We start from the raw sequence: 16,592 nt of genomic DNA, 5'->3' as shown, positions 1-16,592 counted from the left end.
CATCTTTTTCTCTCTTACTTTGCTCTCGTTTACCACCCTTGATCCTCGTAGATCTACTCACTCCCCTTATGTCTACTCATTTCTCTCTCTCTCTCTCTCTCTCTCCTCTTTCCTTCCCGTCTCATCATCTCACATATTTTCCTTATTTCTCCCTCAATCTTAACTCCCCTTTTAATATTTCCCCTCTTTTTACATTTCATATCCCAACTCTCTCTTTTCTCCTTATCCCTCCTTATCATTATAACCTCTTTTTCCTTATACCAAAACCTCCATCGTGTCACATTAAAGCTCATAATATCCTTTTCCTTCTTCTCCAAATCTTCCTCTTTTTCAAATCATATCCGTAAGCACACACCCCCACTCCCTATTGTCATTTCTCTAAACCCTCTCCTAAAACTCCTTATATAAACCTATCCACCCCTAATGGTCATTTTAGCACTGATGAGCCCCGTACAAAGAGTGGGACAACAAATGAAGAAATAACAAAATTTAAGACTTTATTTAGAGAGTATCGAGAAAGCCAAGCGGTGGAAAGATCTACAGCTATGCACCATCGTGAAAAAGCACTTCAATCACCAAAAAGATACATGTGCTTGATTATAGATGGGATGGATCAAAAGAAAACTTGTTTGCAGCATTTTCGAAGATTGCCCAAGGATATTGGAGATGAATGCCTAGTGCAGATACACTTAGTAGGATGTCTTTTGTATTGTCAGACAAAAAGGTCTCAAGTGTTCTTAACTTATCCAAATATCCACAACGACCCTAATCTTATAGTTACAGTCATACATAGAGTTCTGCAGAATTGGCAAGGTTTACTCCCACCAGTACTATATGTGCAACTTGACAACACGGCGAGAGAAAACAAGAACTCAATTGTGTTTGGTTACCTAACCATGTTAGTAGACAAGGGTATTTTCAAAAAGATTAAAGTCACCTTCTTGCTAGTTGGTCATACACATGATCACATAGATCAAATGTTTAGTAGGTTCTCCAAGAAATTAGCGAGATGCGATGCTTTCACACTTCCTGTGCTATCAAGGTTGATTACTAATGCTTATACCCCCAAGCCAGATGTGCAACATTTATATAAAGTATATGATTTCAAGCACTTCTATATGGATGGTGATGGGACTAGATGTAAGGTTCTTGCTCCGCTTCATAATATAAGTTTTAGCCACGTCTTTCTCATCCAAAAAGGTGTGGTTGGTTACAACCAGACCATGTTATATGCCAAACAATACTCATCTAGTTCGCAATGGGAGCCACAAGATGGATGTAGGCTCTTATTTCATTTCCCAGATGCAATAATCTATGGTGCCGAGCAAATTCCCTATGACGACCATAAAAGATTGGATGTTGGTAGTTCAATTGAAGATCAAAAGATATATTGGATGTGGTGCATTGAGGAAAAATAGAAATTTTTTGAGCAAACCAAAAAGTACGCTGGTGATCAGTATGTGGATTGGTGGGATTTCTTCTTTAATAATCAACATACAATATTAGATAACCACTTTACAGGGTACTAACCACTACAAAATCAATTCGTATGGGCGCTCGGTGGCCCATCAATGGCAAGCACGACTCCTTTACAACCACTAGATAATCTGGAATTGAATAATCAAGTTCATCCATGACAAAGAGATATATATGTGGGACCAAGATTATCACATGTTGCAGAGGCGAGGAGGCAAGGCAATCTACATGAGCTACAAGTTGGTATGTTGGTTGCAACATTAGCTAGGGGTGATAAGTTGGGCCATCCCTTCTGGATTGCCAAAATCATTGAAATTATTAAGGATGATGAAGGCAATCAAGTAAAGTCTATTATGGTTCATTCGTATCATACCTCCTCCAAAGATGCATTTACTAGGAAGTACTCTTTAGAGATGGTTAAGGATGTTGAAGGCACAAGCAAAAAGCGAAGAAGAAAGAATCTACCAAGCACGTCTAGTCTAGCACTTGATAATGTCGACATACTTGTGTATGACTTCTCCTTGACCCAAACAAGCCATCTAAAACAGACTACAATGAAGATAATAAAAGAGAAGATCCCAGATGTGCCTTTTAACGCAACACAGAGACCACCAAGGAGTATGTCTCATAATCACGATGACATTGGATTGGAATTGGATGAAGACAATGCATTGGTTGCTAGTGATGATGAGGATGAGACCTCACAAAGCTCTTCTAGTTCATTGGGTGGGTCTGAAGGGGAAGGCATATCTCTGGGAAGTGATGGATCTCATATATGAAATGTAAAATTGTATGTTACATCAATATGGTGATTCAGAAATATGTATAAATATACATGTTAGTGATTTTGTAATTTTTGTACGTTCTCTTGTAAATTTCATGTGTTGATTATTAGGGGCATTTTTTGAAAGCCCTAAATTTTTGGAAATGGTATAAATCAATATATTTTGATTCAATTTCCAAAACACTTTATGCATGCGATGGTCCTTTTTGTGAAATGACCTACTTTGTGCCTTTTTTGGACGGACTGTTCTAAAATTGTGGCATATTACTTGTTCCAAATGACCCAGTGTCATCTATTCTTCCTTTCAGATTAAACCATTTTGTTGTGGGGTGTGTGGTGTTGATATTCTATGATGTATGCCTTCATTTTGATACAAACTTTGAAATTCATGAGACATATACTCACCACCACCATCGGTTTGAATACTTTTAATCTTTGATGATGTTTTAACTTCGATTCGAGCCTTGTACTCTTTGAATGCTTGATAAGCTTGACTCTTGTACTTGAGAAAATGCAAGATTGTAAATCGACTAAAGTCATCTATAAAGCTAATGAAATATTTGGCTCCACTAAGAGAAGGGGTTGGAAAAGATGCACATAGATCATTATGTACTAATGCAAGAGGGCTAGAGGCTGTAGATCTATGCTTTGGGAAGGGTTGTTGGGGCATTTTCCCAAGGATACAACTTTCACACAAAGAGATGGGCTTGAAAGGTTCTTTTGGCAAACCATGGACTAGATTATTACATTGTAATGTTTTTTGAGCATTGAAATGCATATGGCCTAGACGAAAATGCCAAAGAGAAGAGGGAGAATGTAGATTAGTTAGAGATATAGAGGATTGAATTGGGGTAGAATGATGTGCTTCTAAAATAAGATATGTAGGAATGCATTTTATGGGATATAAGCCTCTTTCTAGTTTACAACAGGTTCTAATAAGTTCTCCATTTGAGGCTTTATGTTTAATAATTGTGTGGTTTGGATGAAATTCAATGATAGTACCATTTGGCGTTGCCTGACTAACCGATAGCAAATGTTTGGTGATGCTCGAGACATAGAGAACTTCATTGATTGTGAAATGTCTTCCTCTTGTGACTTCAAAAGTAATATCACCCTTGCCAATAGCTTGTTTAGTCCCATTATTTCCAAATCTTACAATGATAGGAGGTTCAACTTCGTTATAATTACGTAACCAATCTTTTCTATTAGTTAAGTGGTTAGTAGCACCAGTATCGAGATTCCATATGTCTTTTACATTACTTGGATTTGGAGTGGTAGCGAAAAGTGTTTCGGCAATGAATGCTTGAAAAACATCGTCATACTTGTCACCATTTTGATATCCATCTCCTACAGTTTTATCATCATCCATCTCTTCTTCAACAAGATGGGCTTGTACACGCCTCCAAGGTTGATAATTCTTGAAGTTTGACTTTGCACGGAAATCTTTTGTTGCATGATTAGTACGTTTGCATATTTTGCAATAGATATTGTTGAACCACATTCCTCCTTGTTTTGAGTTTTGATCTTTCTTTATCCATGGCTTTGAGCTTTCTCCTCTTTGGGTGAATCTTTTGTTTTTGTATGCTACCATTGCCACACTTGGAGTTAAATTTGAAGACCTTTGTGAACACATTGTTTCTTCTTCTCTAATGTTTGCAAGAAGATCAATTAGAGTTGGACAATTTATAGAGTTTTGAGTGGTTTTGAAAGTGGACCACGACTGAGGAAGAGCACCAAGAAGGAGAATCTTTTGTAATTTATCATGGATTTCTCATCCTGAAGTTAACACATCATCTAATTTCTTTTGCCATATTAATAGAAATTGACCAACCGGTTGTGCGTCATTCATTTTGTAATTAACAAGCGCTTGAAGTCTATGCGCTTGTTGGGCATCATTTTTCAGGTTCGTAGATAATTTGTAAGTGCTTCCACATATCTTGAGCCGTCTCCATTTTTTGCAATGTTTCTCCAGTGCCATCACTTACGTGCATTAGAATTTCCATTCTTGCGCACAAGTCTTTTTCTTCATATTCTTCAAATTCTTCGCTTTTTTCAAGTTTTGTCGAATATCTTGAAATTATGTCCCATACTTTATTATATTTAAAAAGTAATTCTAATCTTGCCTTCCAAATTCGATAATTTGTGTCTGATAATTTCTCCATCGGGAATTTTCGCATGTTGAGTTACGACAATGACGTAGATTGTGCCATTATTGCAGAGGGCTATCCGGATTTGCGCATGGCAAACATAAAATTCTTTCGTTACTTGACAATCTTAGACACTATGAATATGATTATTTTTGTATGGGCATGAAAGTTAAATTATGATAAGGGCATGTGTTTTGTGATTTAAGAATATAGACTATAGGTTATAGATCGTTTGGCTCTGATACACCATGTAGGAAAAGAAGAGAAAGAGAGATAGAAAGAAAAGTGTCATAGACATGCCACGAAGGAAGGTAGTCCAATTGAACCCAAGACCTCATGGTCTCTATTGGGCAACACTACCAATTGAGCTACCTATGCATCCTTGTATTAAATAAAACTTCATGTAGTGTAGATTGAACATTGGAAGTTTCTAGTGTTGATGCTTTGACTCGCTGGGAGATGGCGAGTTCTCGTTCAAATGTGTCCCGAGCTTGTCGTAATTCCGCGATAGTTGTGTAATCGGCCTCGTCCTGGGGAAGTGAATCTGCCGTGACATCCTCATCCGGTGGTGTGCCGAAGGCCAAGATGGCGTTTATTTCGAAGAGGGGTATGATAGTGGGATGATCTTCCAGGAAGTCCTCCTCCTCTTCGTCGGCTAACCCGTCGAGCATGTGTACCCCTTCCGCATATAAGGGTGTGGTGTTGTGGGGCATGGTTAGGCATTCTTCTATTATTACCTGTACCTTAGTGATCCCCCGACGGAAAGAGATCATATTTCGCTGCCAATGTTGCTTAATATTTGTTGTGCGCAACCAGGGTCGGCCAAGCAGCATTGGGTAGGCGCCTGGAGCTTCGAGGCGTAACACGACTGCCGAGATAATGAACATGTGGCCTCCTAACGTGAAGTCGAGATGGTGGATTAACCCTATGGGGCGAACCGATCGCGTATCGGCCATCCGAAGCCAAAAGGGGCAAGGTTCCCATTGGTTCAGACCGAGTGTGTGACATGTGGCCTCACTGATGACGTTCACGCCGGAGCCACCGTCAATTATGCATCCATGAAGGTCGCCTCCTTTAATCATGATTTTCACGGCTAGATTTTGGGAATCCATGATGGGTGGGCTCGTCCTTGGCTCTACCAGGTTAACAGGGGTTGCGGCCGATTTGTCGTTAGTTGTGAGCGTAGCCAAAGTATCCCGAAAGCGCGGCATGAGCGGCAAAAGCTTATGCAATGGCAGGGAGATCCTAGAACTGGTAAGGGCTTCCCACAGATGGTCATCTTCTACCGCGGTGGATGGTCCTACGGGCTGTGGTGATCCGATGGTCATGTCCTGCATCTCTGTGTGCATTCGCTCCACGTTGCTTTTATTGGCGGTGTCAATCCATTCCTTGGCTGCTTGTCGGACGCCATCTTGTACTTGCCATTGGATGGCTTGGGTTTTGTTGCGTGTAGTGAAGTGTTGAATGTCGACCATAATAATATTCACGGTCGGGGCCTTGCTGCGGTCCATGGTTGGGCATTGGGTAGCGTAGTGGCTGGGTTGGTTACACTTAAAGCTAGTAACGAATGTCGAGTTGCTAGTGTCACCGTGCTTAGTGTGTGGGAAAGGTTGTGAGCGGTTCTCGGTCGCTTGTGTAGGCGTGGTGGCCCATGGTGCGTTATGGGGAAGAGGGTTGTGCGGTACGTTTGGAGGGTCCCGACGACGAGTGTCGTTATGCCGTCGATTGTTCCACGAACCTCTGTAAGAGTTTCTTCTATCGTTTCGTGAATACCGCTGATCGTACCAGTCCTCCTGATCATCGTCGTACCAGTCATACTTGCCGTTTGCTCTATATTCGTCATCGCGGTATTAGTCACGGCGGTCGTCCGATGTCCTGCGGTTGTCGTGGCGATAGCTGTCGTCGTCGCGGCGGTCGTCGTTGTCGTGGTGCTGACAATCTGGGGATCGTGGTCAATCATTATCCCGATGTCGGTATGATTGACGTTCGTCTTGCCGTGAGTAGGTATTGTGTGGCTCAATCTGGTGAATCGGAGCCGTCGTTGTGCGGTTGCGCATGTTGTATTCACATTATTCAATCGTGTGAGATCGGGACTAACAGATTGTTGAGCGGCAAGCTCAACCGGAGCCGGATCGACTAAATAAGCTGGAGCCGGTAAGCGAGACGGATCGGGCGAAACGGATCGGTATGACGGTGAGCAACCGAACCGGCAAGCAGTGGAGGCTAGGTGCAATCCGTAACTGGCAGTCCAATCGGAAGCCTAGAATAGGATAGACTACTAGGTATCTATAGTCTCGTAGTAAGTGTCAGATGCTCGTGTGAGCATTGAAGTACATGGTACTTCTGTCAGTCCCAAGAGGACTTGTATAAATAGTGCTACTTAGCACAGTGTGTAGGTACAGAGTCTTGATATAATTTTGAAAGAGCGTTCTGCTCTCTCTGTCTCTCTCGCTCTCTCTCTCTCTCTCTTTGTGTGTTGTTCTCTGTTTTACGCTTCCGCAAACACTTACGTTTACATGGTATCAGAGCGCGAGGGTTGAGAACCTCTGCTGCAGACATTTACTCTTGAGAAGAAAACCCTAACAGGTCGAAAACAGACACAGTAGAAGACATGGATAGAGGCATGGCTACGTCGCTCCCGGTGGAAAAGCTCGACAGGAGCAACTACGCATCCTGGTCTTACAAGATGCACCAGTATGTGCTTGGACACGGGTATTGGAGTTATGTCGAAGGAGCGAATGATGCGGTGCCAGACTCGGCACACAAGGACTTCCCGGGATGGGAACAGGCAGCAAGCAGGGTGATGTACTGCTTCGCATCTAGTGTCGGCGATCAGCTGCTCAGCCACATCCGTGACGTGAAGACACCGAAGGATGCTTGGGGGAACCTGAAAAAGGTTTTCGCCGCAAGCACCACTGCCCGGAAGCTGCAACTCAGACAGGAGTTGAGCAATGTTCGACAGAAGAACATGTCCGTGGCAGACTACACGGGCCGGATAAAGGAGATTTGCGACTCACTCGCCTCTATCAATGTTACCTTAGAGGAAGCCGAGATGGTGCAGGTATGTCTCGGAGGCCTGGCGTCCAAGTTCGGAGCGTTCCGAACTGCGGTGTGTACAAGGGAGAATACCCCCTCATTCTTCGACTTACAGTCGATGCTCCTTGTAGAGGAGAACCACGCCGGTGCATCTACCAGTGCATCCCCGGACAACCGAATGCTGTACACGGGAACGGATCGGCACTGTGAGCGTGGTGGAAGAGGTGGGTCGGCACGCAATGGAGGCGGCCGACAAGAGCAGGAACGGAGGCACTATGAGTGTGCCGACAGCAATTCCGGGACTTCCACTAGCAGGGGTAGTCAAGGTGGTGCCGGAGGCCGGCAAGACAAATCCGCTACGGAATGCTGGTACTGTGGCAGAAAAGGCCACAAGGAAAGCGAGTGCTGGAGAAAGCGTGCCGATTCGGACAAATCCGGATCCGGCAAGACCGGTAAGGATGGCCGGCAAAACTCGCACTACGCAAACAGATCAGGAGGATCCGGAACTGGAAAGGCCGGTAAGGGGCCAACCTTGGTGATGAATCACAAGGCAAACTCAATGAAGAAGACCACTTCCAAAACGGAGGAAGTGTGGTATGTTGATTCCGGCGCGTCGAACCACATCACGAGCCACAAAGAGTGGTTCTCCTTTCTAGAGAAACCGGATCAACCAAGAGTAGTCGAAACCGGAGACGACACTCCACACCCAATCGTGCACGTCAGAGAAGTCCCTCTAAGCCACGTCGGACAGAAAGGGAAGCTAATGAACGTATTACACGTTCCGACGATCACGAAGAACCTGGTGTCCGTCGGTCAGATTGTCGACCAGGGGATGCAGGTGCTGTTTACGCACCTCGAGTGCTTCATTGAGGATGAGGGCGAAGTCATTGCGCAAGGGCGCAGAGACGGGAGGATGTTTATCCTCAACACCAATGACATTGGCACCGCTCTGTTCGCGAAACGACAGAAGGTCGAGTCGGACATCGACCTATGGCACAAGTGGATAGGCCACGTCAACTACCGGAGGCTTCAAGACCTGCAAACGAAACAAGTCGTTTTCGGTTTGCCAAAGTTCAGCGGCCGAAGAGCCGAAATTTGTGAAGCCTGCCAACTTGGGAAGCAACACCGGCTTCCATTCCCCACCGAACGGAACCGGAGTCGTAACAAGCTCGATCTCATCCATTCAGATGTGTGGGGACCGGCACAAAGTGTAAGCCTTGGCGGGAGCCGGTACTTTGTCTCCTTCATCGACGACTATACTCGACATACTTGGATCTACCTCATTGAGCGGAAGAGCGAAGTCTTCGACTGTTTCCGGAGCCTCCAGAAGATGGTGGAACGGGAATCGGAGAGGAAGATCAAATGCCTTCGGTCGGATGGCGGAAAGGAATATTTTTCTAGCCAATTCACTAGTTATCTGCAGCAGAAGGGAATTCGGCGAGAGTTCAGCTGCAGATACATACCGGAGCAAAACGGTGTGGCTGAAAGGAAGAACCGGACACTCGTCAAAGCGGCAAGGACAATGTCGGAGGACAAGAGCATGCCCCGGTTCTACTGGGCAGAGGCGGTCAAGACGGCCGTCTACATACAAAACCGCATTGGTGACAAGGTGTCAGCTCATGAGCTGTATTTCGGGCGCAAGCCGAACTTAAGACTGTTGGGAAATCGACCAAAAACTTTACCTCTCGGCCACAACCGAGGAAACACGAATCAATGCAGAAGTAAATCAAAAAACACAGAGAATGTACAATGGCGAGCTACAAGGCGACGACCTTGAGCTCGCTGTCCTCGCCACAGGCGGCGGTATTACACAAAGGCGTCGACCTCTTCCTTTCTCTCTCTCTCTCTCTCTCGGCTGCTCTCACTTCGCTCCCTCTAAGTGGAAAACAGAAAAAATGAGCAACAACTACAAAACTGTTTGCCCTAAGTCATATTTATACAACATATGACTTTCGGGCTATTTACAAATATAGCCTCGAGGGCCCTTGGCAAACATATTCACAAATATGTCCCCACATCCGAATCTCTCTCCGGGTACATTTGTCATCCGGCTCCGTAGCCGGGGTCTTCATCATCCGGCTCCGAAACCGGGTCTTCATTCCCGATTCCCGGACATCTGACCATCCCATCCGGAGGGACCGTAATCCCAACAAAGACACCTTCGGATATTCGGCAGCATAGCGTATGTGCATGTGCCGGATTAGAAGTGGAGGAAGCTGGATGCAAAATCGGAAAAATGCATCCTAGTCGGCTATGCTCAAGAGCAAAAGGGGTATAAGTGCTATAACCCCCGGACGAAGGAAGTCCGAGTTAGCCGGGATGTCGAGTTCGACGAATCGGCATCCTGGTACTCCGTACCGACTCCGACTTCCGATCCCGACCCAATGCCGGAAGATCAGGCCAGTGAGCCTGAATTAGCCTTAGAAGAGGATGATGAAGCCGGGACTCAAGATGAGAGTCCGGAATCGTTTCGGTTGAGTGGACCGAACGAGCGACTGAGTCGGATGAAGAGACGGCAAGTGGTGGAGACTCTGCCGTGCTCCCCCCGCGCAAGGAACCGAGGAAACGGTTCACGCGCAAAGAGAAGGGGAAGAGGAAGATGCCGGAATTCGAAACCGGCAACGATGAGTCGGATCGGTGCGTATCCGACTCCGGAAAGGAGAAAGGCAAATCTTCGGTAACAAAGACCGAACTGGCCAAGAAGGGCCTCAAATCAGGTGACGGTGCGTTGCGCCGATCAACCTGTCAGAAGGATCCCGTCGTGCGGTATGGGTACAATGAATATATGGCGCATTATTATGCGTACATGACTAAGGTGACAGAAGTGCGTGAGCCGGAGAGCTACGCAGAAGCGGCAAGGGACGCAAATTGGCGTGCCGCTATGGACGAAGAAATGTGGGCACTCGATGCCAACGAAACTTGGGACCTAGTTGATCCTCCCCGTCATTGTAAACCGATCGGATGCAAGTGAGTGTACAAGGTCAAGTACAACGCCGAAGGTTCTGTTAACCGGTACAAAGCCCGGTTAGTGGCGAAGGGATATGCGCAGACCCACGGAATCGACTACGACGAGACCTTCGCTCCTGTGGCGAAGATGACGACGGTTCGTGTGGTACTGGCGGTTGCTGTGGCAAGGGGGTGGCATCTTCACCAGATGGATGTGAAGAATGCCTTCCTTCAAGGAGAGCTTGAAGAAGAAGTCTTTATGACTCAGCCCCCCGGATTTCAATCGGAGATGAACGAGTCGGCGGTATGCCGACTGAAGAAGTCGCTTTACGGCTTGAAGCAAGCCCCCCGAGCCTGGAACGCAAAGATCACGCACCGGTTGCGTAAGCTCGGGTTTGCTGTCTCTAAGTCAGACTCTTCGTTGTTCATCCGGCAAGGCTCTGACAGTCCGGTATGTATACTCTTGTATGTGGATGATTTAGTCATCACCGGACCGGGTCTTCCCGAAATCAACCGCGTCAAGTCCCAGTTGTCGGACGCATTCGAAATGAAGGACCTGGGGACCTTCATTATTTTCTTGGGATCGAAGTGATCCGGACCCCCGACGGCATATTGCTCTCACAACGACATTACGTGTTGAATATGTTGTATAAGTTCGGCATGACGGATTGCCGACCTGTCTCCACACCCCTGGACCGGAACCAGAAGCTCCGTCCCAACTCCGGACCGGCCTACAATGAGAAACGGTTCCGACAGGTTGTCGGAAGCCTGATCTACTTAACCATCACCCGACCCGACATCAGCTATCCGGTCGGCATGGTAAGTCAGTTCATGCAGAAGCCCACTGTGGAGCACCTTCAATGCGCGCAAAGAATATTACGGTATGTCAGCGGCACTAAGGATCGGGGACTGCTATACCGGCGAGGTATACCCGAAGAGCTTGTCGGTTACACTGATGCTGACTGGGCCGGCGATGCGCCGGATCGCCGCTCCACTTCTGGATACATGTTCTCCATAGGTAGCGCGGTCGTTGCGTGGAGCAGCAAGAAGCAGCCCACAATGGCTTTGTCAAGCACTGAGGCTGAGTACCGGGCCGCTACCGTTGCCACTTGTGAAGCCATCTGGCTTCGGCGACTGCTGCGAGACTTGCAGATCGAGGTGCCGACCCCGATCCCGATTTACTGCGATAACATGAGCAGCCTGCAGCTCGCCAGGAACCCTGTGTTCCATGCTCGCACAAAGCACATCGAGGTGCACTACCACTTCGTGCGTGAACGGGTCTTGAGCGGTGAAGTTGACCTACGGTATGTTCATACGGATCGGCAAGTTGCCGACATCTTCACCAAGCCGCTCGGATCGGACAAGTTGCAACACTTTACCGACATGCTTGGTATTCAGCATCTCGACGTGCCGCACTTGAGGGGGAGAAGCAAGGGCGAAGTCCCTATCGAAACGGGCAAAGGCAAAAAAACTGTTGAACCCGTCGGTAAGAGGAGAGCCGGAAGAAGAGGAGACAAGAAGATGAAGGAAGCCGAGTCGACGAAGGAAGTCGACACATCCGAACAGGTCGGAGCAAGCGGCTGTGAAGAAGAGTTGTGCACTCAGGAAGAGAAGTGCATGCTGTGCGGAGGTCATCACGATGGTACTGACCATGATGCGGAGTCGAATGGAGAATTCGATTTCGGTTCACCGGCTGAAGAAGCCGAGGGAAGCATGGAGAAGGCCAAGACTCGGAAGTGGTCCAATGTGGTGAGAGGCCTGAAGCCGGAAGTCGAATCGGAGTGTACCGATTCGGACAAGAGCTGGAACGAGTCGGAGACAGCTGACTCGGATCAATAGATGGACCCGGATGAGTCGAATAGACTGAAGGCCAAGGGGACACAGACACAGCGGAAGTCGATGCCATCGTGGGAAAACCAACGGAGTCACAGCAACGTGACTGCTGAGATGGGCCTATTGAGCAGACATGCCGACCGAGAGGGTCGAGCCGCGCAGAACCAAAGGGGTCGCGGCAAACGGGACCGGACCGGACGAGGAGCGCGAGCAAGGCGGAGTGATGCCAGGAGAAGTCGGTTGAAAGAACTGACTGCCACAGAGGTCGACACTACGACCCCACCTCAGATTGAGCTTGAGGGGGAGTGTTGAGCGGCAAGCTCAATCGGAGCCAGATCGGTTGAATAAGCCGGAGCCGGTAAGCGAGACGGATCGGGCGAAACGGATCGGTATGACGGTGAGCAACCGAACCGGCAAGCAATGGAGGCCGGGTGCAATCCGTAACCGGCAGTCCAATCGGAAGCCTAGAATAGCATAGACTACTAGGTATCTATAGTCTCGTAGTAAGTGTCAGATGCTCGTGTGAGCATTGAAGTACATGGTACTTCTGTCAGTCCCAAGAGGACTTGTATAAATAGTGCTACTTAGCACAGTGTGTAGGTACAGAGTCTTGATATAATTTTGAAATAGCGTTCTGCTCTCTCTGTCTCTCTCGCTCTCTCTCTCTCTCTCTCTCTCTCTCTGTGTTGTTCTCTGTTTTACGCTTCCACAAACACTTACGTTTACACAGATTAGACAATGTGGCCGGCGAGGGCACTCGAGAGCCTGATGGCCCGAGCCTGAGCAAGTTGTGCATTGGAGGGCTTGTCGGAACCGATTGTCGTCCTGAGGAAGGGTGCTTTGCAAAGAGCCCATGGAGAAAGTCGTGCTATGCTGTGTCCGATCGATGGCAAGGACGCGTGTGATGACTTGCTCAATTGTCTAGTAAGAGAAATTTCTAAGTGCGAAGTCATCCATAAAGGCTCCCGTAGGCTGGAAAGGAAGGTATCCGGAATGTGATGCGCGGAGACATCGTCGGCCAGTTGTCGATAGAGATCCTGAAACCGATCGTGAACTGGGCGATCGTCTCGTGAGGTTCTTGGCTCATGGAAAAGAACTACCGAAGCAATTTGCGCTTCGGAACTTCGTGGTGAAATAGTTCTAGAAACTTTGTTCGAACTTCTTGGAACGTTGTGACCTTCCCCATGTCGAGGTGGGAATACCATCGAGCAGCTAAACCATCGAGGAATAGAGAAAATTCCGCGATTTTGGAGGACTCGATTTTGGCAATCGATAATCGCTGCGTCGAGTGGTTGGCCTGCCATGTGGACATCAAAGCACAGGTGTATGATTCCGCGTCAGGGCCGTCTATATATCGTGGATAAGGGTAAGACATGCTATCGAGATCCGGATCTTCAGGTAAAGCCGGAAAAGGGTTAGGGTCAGGTTGGGTGACCTCTCGATGGCTTGGCAGGGAGATCGGTGCGGAATTCACTCGCGACTGGGTATCGGGTGGCGAGGATTGCAATCAGTGAGCCTCCGATAGTTCTTGGAAAGATTGGTCATTGACTGCCGAGTCAGAAGTTCCATCGACTGGCTCTGGGCGTTGGGCAGGTGGCCAAGACCGCGTGATGCGATTCGGCGCCGTAATGGCGGCTAAGGTTTGCCTCCTACGTAGTTCGTTGTGACCTTACAGCTGTAACCGGACGTGCCAAATTGTGTTAACTGTTTCCGGGGCAAACACCTTCGATGAGCCCACATGCTATCAGTATCAAGGGGTCATGTTATGTGGAGGTCTCTTCTACACCGAGAAGATGTTATGGGAACGAGGAGCATACACGGGCTACAACCCATTAGACATTGATGTAGATCGGTTTACGAGTATGGGGAGAATACACAAATGAAGGAACACTAAGAACGAGATTTATATTAAATGAGAAAGCTCACAGTGATTACAGTACACGGCTCTCGGCCGGACACAGTTTATGCAAAGCTCAGGGCTACGATATTAATCCTGCTAAATAATCTAGGTATATCCCCCCCTCGAGGTATGCAGATCTTGGTTTATATAGTTTTCTTCTTTAGACAGAGCCAAGCCATTGGCTGATTGTGAGGGCTAAAAAACTCGACTATTCTAGTTCTACCTATTTCCTCACCTACTTTTCTACCTACCGGTGAGTTTACATATTATGTATTTATATTTCTGGCCTATGGACAACATTGTGGTACCGTTGAATCGTACTTCGGCCTTCATATCAGCCACATCGTTCATCCTTAATCGATCCTCCCGAATAAGCCATTTGTTCTCGACGATATTCTCGTCTTCCTCTTATCATATCTTCGGCATACTCTTTCAACTTCAGCCCAATCCTTGGTAAGGCCATTTGCACCGTCATCATCTTCGAGTTCGATCCGGATGTCCATCCTTTCTTTCCAATCGATCGATCTTATGAACATTAGGCCTTTATCCATCACCACCAATCGTTGTTCCCGCACCGAGAGTTGAGCAAAACAATGCTCAAACTCTAGGAATGTTTGTGTTGCCCTTTGGTGGGTCTTCGTTGATGCCACCCACTAGTCAAACTCGCGTTGATCTCGTCTCTACGGTCCTCATAATCATATGCCTCTTGTAAAGCTTCTTTAAAGGACCCCCATGTTGGATTTTGTTGTTGTATCTTGTAGATTCTCTCTTGTAACTCATTTGTGGCTACCCGATTGAAGGATATCACTTGCAATCCTTCTGGTATCCCACATCGCATCATCTCCGCCTTGTAGTCACGTAGATAGCGTGACGCATCCTTTTTGTTGAATTGTCTATTTCGTTGTACAAGACGCTTTACTGCCATCGTGATCACCGATATCGCTCATTGTTCTTGTAGCATCTGCTTGAACATCATCATCATCATGTTCATCACCTCTTGTTGATTCTCCATCTCCTTGCAACCCGTCTTCACGTTGAGTTCACCAATTGTATTGTGCCTTTCAGCACCGGATCGTTGCATGAGTCGGGTGGGAACAATTGGGGTTTTGGACTAGGAGGAGGAAGAATTTTAGACAAGTTTAGTTATGAATATGAATAGATTATAAGAAAGAAAGATATGAAACTCGTGAATACCACGAGTATAGTGTATTAATTAATGTTTAGGAAAGAATATGAATTTAGATTGCAAGAGATAAATAGATGGCAAAATCGTGAATCCCACGAATATAATATATTAATTAACCATTATAAAAAATCAACAACCATATACATCTTTCTCTCTTCGTTATATAGTGATGCAAGAGGCTAAACATAGCATAATGCTTTTCTAACGTGTTCATGCACACTAGATGTCCCTGAATAGCTTTTTCTACCATGCTTTTAATTTCTAAATATATAGCTCATGCACTCTAGACATGCATGAGTAACTTTTTCTTTCTTTGCGTTTTCCTTCTAAATAAAGTTTTTACACACTCTAAATGTGCATGGGTTACTTTTTATAAAAATAGGCATAAATATAACTCTTATATCTATTAAATCCAAATGGTGAGGTTTGGGGTTTGTTTACATGGAGGTACAAGGTTCTAATCTTGCCCTATGCATGTAACATGTATTCTCATATTTTCTTCGTTTTCTTCATATTTATTAAATCGGGTATTATATATGTTTTTCACGTAGTGTACGAAATACACTACAACAACGTATGGTATCGATAATGTGGGAATCCAATGGCATATCGAAAACTCGTGTTGCTTGCAATCATGCCGGTCCCAGGATTACTTGCTTTTGGTTATCAAATGTTGGCTCACCGGGACGTGGTGCTAGATACGAGCCCCGTGATAACAGATTTGCCTTCCCTTGCTGCTTTCCCAGATGATATATAATTTTGAAGTCGAAACAAGTGAGGAATTGGGCCCACCGAGCTTGACGTCGATTTAATACATGAGCATTCTCGAAGTAGGCAAATTTTTTGTGCTGACTGAATACAGTGACTTGATGAGAAGATCCCTCTAGAAAATGCCTCCATTGTGTAAAAGAGTCCACTATTGCTAGTAGCTCTTTATCATGAATTTCATAGTTGAATTTGGCAGCGTGAAACTTGCTTGAGTGCAAAGCCAAAGGATGTAGTTTTTCATCATCGCCTTGTTGTGACAGAATGCTCCCCAAGGCGAAATCCAATGCGTCTGCCTCAATGATGAAAGGTTTTGCCGGATCAACATGAGCTAGAATAGGAGCTGAGATGAATGACTTCTTAAGACTCTCAAAAGCCATGTCCGCTTCTTTAGAACAAACAAACGACTGCCTCTTCTTGGTAAGCCCAGAAATTGCACCTGGTTGCACTCGGAACTACATTTTTCTAGTTTTGCATAAAGATCATGTTCTCAAAGTCGTTTTAGTAATAATAGTACAT

At 46.3% G+C, this 16,592-nt stretch overlaps 1 protein-coding gene across 1 annotated transcript; it reads left to right on the top strand.

Moving 5' to 3' along the window:
- The first annotated feature begins 545 nt into the window (after positions 1–545).
- On the top strand, positions 546–1,418 carry LOC147856057 (uncharacterized). The gene has a single exon (XM_087329090.1). It carries the CDS (start codon positions 546–548, stop codon positions 1,416–1,418), a length of 873 nt encoding a protein of 290 aa, XP_087185216.1.
- The last annotated feature ends 15,174 nt before the right edge of the window (positions 1,419–16,592 follow it).

The sequence above is a fragment of the Azolla caroliniana genome, unplaced genomic scaffold, assembly GCF_043228905.1.
Source record: "Azolla caroliniana isolate FFs.n. ecotype wild unplaced genomic scaffold, voAzoCaro1.0.p SCAF_13, whole genome shotgun sequence".
Classification (NCBI taxonomy): Eukaryota; Viridiplantae; Streptophyta; class Polypodiopsida; order Salviniales; family Salviniaceae; genus Azolla; species Azolla caroliniana.
Note: the sequence above shows the minus strand (reverse complement) of the source record. Positions and strands in the feature narration are given on the sequence as shown.

Coding starts and splice junctions, on each gene's coding strand:
- LOC147856057 (XM_087329090.1), top strand. CDS start 546: ATGCACCATCGTGAAAAAGCACTTCAATCACCAAAAAGATACATGTGC.